At 49.4% G+C, this 4,543-nt stretch overlaps 1 protein-coding gene and 1 pseudogene across 1 annotated transcript in view; one reads left to right on the top strand and one right to left on the bottom strand.

The window, feature by feature from the left end:
• Positions 1-77, top strand: part of LOC116842802 (protein ANTAGONIST OF LIKE HETEROCHROMATIN PROTEIN 1-like) — a 1,065-nt gene extending 988 nt beyond the window's left edge. Inside the window, exon 3 of the mRNA XM_032812507.1 lies at positions 54-77. Within this exon, the coding sequence (XP_032668398.1) occupies positions 54-77 (24 nt within the window). The remainder of the gene's footprint in view (positions 1-53) is intronic.
• A 105-nt stretch (positions 78-182) lies between these two features.
• LOC116842809 overlaps positions 183-4,543 on the bottom strand; it is an 11,609-nt pseudogene continuing 7,248 nt past the window's right edge.

Raw genomic sequence — 4,543 nt, forward strand, 5'->3', positions numbered from 1 at the left:
TGATATTCACTACCAGTACTGAAAATTTATAGTGTACATAACATAAACTACAGATTTGCAGTAGTAGCAGTGAATAGCGGAACGCAGCATTAAAGTATGCTAACTGAACTCTTAAACATTAGAAAGGAAATATGAATACGAAATGTAATACAAACTAATATGAAATGAAGAAGAACAATATGTTATCTGAAATCTAAGATGTCAAAATGATTTGTAGCTTTGCTATCATTTTCACCTATTCAAGAATCATAAGGTGCATACAAAATTTGCATGATTGCTTGCTGTCGTTTTTGTTTTTCATACGATGATAATCTTTCTAATTGATTTACGATTAATCTTGCAAAAGTTTCGTCCGGACCACCAATCACTTCGGAATTATGATTATCCTGGAAACGTTGATGCATAGTTTGGCAAAGTAAAATTAGAGAACTCTCTAATTCAGTCGAGTAATTTTTTTTCTTCAATGGTTTTCGTGACAGTGGAGTAGTTTGAAAAACTTTAGGTGCTGGAGAAGATGTTGACTCTCGTGTTGAAAACACAGAGCTTCTTGTCAATTCATCAGATTCAAGATTATCAGATACATCTTGAAAATGCCAAAGTGAACCAGTTGAACCACTTGAGTGATCATTTTCGAGTGATGTCATTGATGATGAAATAGGACCAGTGTTTGACAAGAAATTTTCTTTAAATGGTGTTAAAAAATTTGCACACGGTTGGATTGGTACTTCATCTTTTGAAAGTGTGAGGCGATTTTGGAGGTTGAGGGTTCCGTACTTTCAATGATTACACTGTCCATTGAAAGATTCGTTTCTTGTCTACTTTTTTTAATTATGGGTGGTGAAATCGCTGACGAGATGTCTGTGTCAGGCTTATTTGTTGTGACTTCTATTGTCTGTAGACATTTCCAATTTGAAACGTTTGTATGGGACCTGAGGAAGTCATACAGTATTACATACCAAAATATGCGCCAGCAAAATATACTACATTAATTTATATTACTGATCTATAAACTTACTTCCTTGTTTTAATATGGTTATTGAGAAATAACATATTTTCGTAATATATAAAACCATTCCGCCGACTAACTCCACTACCACTTCTTGAATCCAATTCCCTTTGACGTCTCTCTTTACCGAATTTTTCACGAAGCCTTACCCATCGGTTTTGACAATCCGAAGCTATAAAAAAAATATTTTCTTATTGATAAATAATGAAATTCATACAAGAAATAAATAACTTAAGTGCATATTACAATAATTATCAGTATCAATTTATATTATAGTATATATTGCGACGATACTCGCGAACGGAACTTCTCGCGAGCGACGGCAAACAGTCGCCTGTTCGCCGCGTCTGCAAATTGCCGTCGGCTCCCGGACACGCCACAAAGATTTCCGCGAGAGTTGGGCGCCAGGTACGGAAAGGCCGCACCACCTCGATAAACGCAAGAATAAATAATTAACACAAAAGGAATGCGTGTCCCGGAACCGTCGGGACCGGTACTCTATTAAATTTAAGTCGGAGACGGGATGGGTTGGAGGAAGCGAAATCACTACACTTGGTAACGGTAATAAAGAGACGTTTATTCAGGGACTCTCGCACGTCCCGATCGTTAATATACGCGAAACGATATAATTCGCGAGACGGTACACTACGCGAAACGGTACACTAAGCCCGAGGACGCTTTCCTCGGGCGAGCCTTCTTTATCCGCGCGACCACTCCGCGGACGAGACACAACGGTACGATACGGTGCGCGACACAATTAATTTTAGAGCAGATGGTCAGTCTTACAGATTGTCGGCGGCGACCCTTGCGTCGGCGGCGGTGTCAGCGGTGACGGTAGCGGCGGCGGTCCTCCTTCTCTTGCTCTCTCTCTCCTCTCTCTCTCCTCTCACTCTCTCCCGCTTCGCTCGCTCCTTCTCTCACTTCGCTCTCTCGCTCTCTCTCTTTCTTCGCACTCTCTCACTCCTCTCTCTCTCTCTGCTCTCTCCCTCCGCTCTCTCTCTCTACTCTCTTTCTTTCACACGCGATACTTGCTCGGTATTTTTCTCTGCGTCTGAGCGCGGCGGTAGTCGCGGTAAGGCTAACAGCTGATCGGCTCTGGGAGGATCACGTATCCTCGTGGATCCTCCCTCGTCGCTACCCCCTCGTCCTGGGGTCGTCGGTAGTCGGGAATCGGCAGATTTCGGTACCATTGTCTCGAGACGCTTTTCGTCTCGAGACGTTGTTGACATCGGGAGTTCGCTTGGTTGTCTCTCTCGGCTCTCCCGTTTTTTCCTGCCGGGTTTCTCGTGACGGCTGCTTCGCTGAAAGTAAATACAGATGATCCGTCTAAACGCGATACTGTATTATGACTACGATAATTTCTCAGCAATAGAATATTTTCTATTGCTGAGCGTCCGATAATTTTCGATAATAATTTTGTGTCGCCAAAGTACGAGAGTGCGATTCACCTGAGCAGAGCTTCGCTCTTTGTCGTCCTCTGCATCCTCCCTCGATGTCCTCCGCTCCTCGTCCTGGTGGCCGGCAAGGGGCGTCGAGGGGCACAAAATTCGGGACGCTCTGACCTTCGCATCTGCTCCGCTCGCAAAATCGCTTCTTCGCTTTGTTCTATATTTTGCACAACAAACAATCCGACGGAACGCGATATTCGGCAAGGTCTCGAAAACCGTTAGCGACACGGCACGCGATAAACATTCTCTACACTAATCGGTACGGGGTTCTTGAGACGGGCGCCTCCACGGCTGCCACGTCACAACTCCCCCCTCCCCGGGGAAGACCGCCCCGGTCGCCTCAGCCATGGGCTCGCCATGACCGCCCATCTGCTCACAAAATTTTATGTTTTTCGCGGCGCGTGCTCGCGGTAATCCCTGCGAGCTGTTCGCGATAGTCTTGGTTTTCTTACGTCTCGTCTCGCGGCACGGCGATTGTGAGGGGCACGACTTCCCTCATCGGTATTCCGCGAGGACGATAATCTTCGCGTGGTATTTCGCCTGAGGTGTGGGATCGTTAGGGAAGGTCACTAAATGTAGACTTTTCTGTCTTTCTCTCTCTTTATTCGTGGCTGATCATGGTAGAGAAGAAAAAAACGAAAAGCGAGAAGAAAAAGAAATAGAAAAAAAAACGGTAATTGGTGAGCTGGTCAGCCGCCTCGCCGTGGTCCCTCCTTATTGGAGCCGGCCTCCCTCCAGCCGCTCTTACAGCGCGGGCAGTCGCGGAGGGTGGTTCCCCGCGCCCCGCACCGGTAACAAAATCCATTACCCCTGGGACGGGGGCACTCCGAATACCGGTAGTCGGGGCGGCCGCAATTCCAGCAGCCTTCACCTCCCCGGCCACCGGAAGCTGCCCGCGCCGGCTGCGAGGCCCTGTCGGTACTGGGCCCTGGACTCGGCTCCCTCCGGGCCGGTCGGCCGCGAGCCTCTCGCTCCACCCGCCGGTGGACTTCGGCCAGGACGTCCTCGTAGACGTCCCACCATCCGGAGGTCTGGGTGGTGGTGCTGTCCCTCGGGCGGCGGTCCGTCTGTGTGCCGACGTCCGCCGTTGTTGGGAATTCGCGCACCACCGCCCCCCGAGTGGTGGTCCGTTCAGTCCTGGCTCGTTCCATCAAATCCCGGGCTCCCTCCCAGAAGCCCGGGTGGTTTCTGCCGATGTTCCTGAATACGACGTGATATTGGCGTCGGAAGGCATCCCACCGGCGGTGGAGGTCGTCTCGGTCGGCCATTCCACGTAGTTTCGGTAGGTGGTCTATAAAGAGGTGGGTTGCACGTAAGGCTTTAGTTCCTTCACGTGCACTTTACCCACCACCTTTCCGTCCAGGCATGCAAGCTCACACACGACCGCCGATCTCATCTTCGAGATTTTATATGGCCCCTGAAATTTCGGGGCCAACTTTGCGGCCGTGTTGTGAGCGGCAGACGATAAGACATGCTGTCGTCGTAACACCAAATCTCCGATACGGTAATTCGCGGGGCGTCTCCGCAAGTTGTAGTGTGCGGACTGCCGTTGGTACGCGGCCTCTAGGTTCTCGCTAACCCACACATGCAACTGCGAGAACTGTCTCATCCGCTCTGACCATCGAGCCGGATCTTGCTGTTCGATATCTAGGTGTTCGGTACGATACTTCCGCAGTGTGTGCGACGGTTCGAGTTCGCGGCCGAGATTCAAAAATGCGGGCGACGTACCTAATGACGAGTGGTGTGCGGTATTGTAAGCGAAACGAAAATCGGTAATGTGCGCGTCCCATTCGCGATGATCTCGATCGAGGAACGCCACGATCATCGTTTTCAGAATCCGATTCACCCGCTCGACCGGGTTGGCCTGCGGGTGATACGGCGGTACGGTAGAGTGGCGTATTCCACGCTCTTTCGCGAAATCTTCAATTGTTTTATTGACGAACTCGGTACCATTGTCTGTCAGCAGGACTTTCGGTGTCCCCCAGCGCGATATTACTAGGTCCTCGATAGCTGCCCGTATGAGCTTTCCGTTCGCGGCACGCAAGGCACGGCACTCTACCCATTTCGAGAATAAATCTTGAATCACCAA

This window comes from Odontomachus brunneus, unplaced genomic scaffold (assembly GCF_010583005.1).
Source record: "Odontomachus brunneus isolate Ranch 3 - 2012 unplaced genomic scaffold, Obru_v1 Obru_scaffold_002, whole genome shotgun sequence".
NCBI lineage: Eukaryota > Metazoa > Arthropoda > Insecta > Hymenoptera > Formicidae > Odontomachus > Odontomachus brunneus.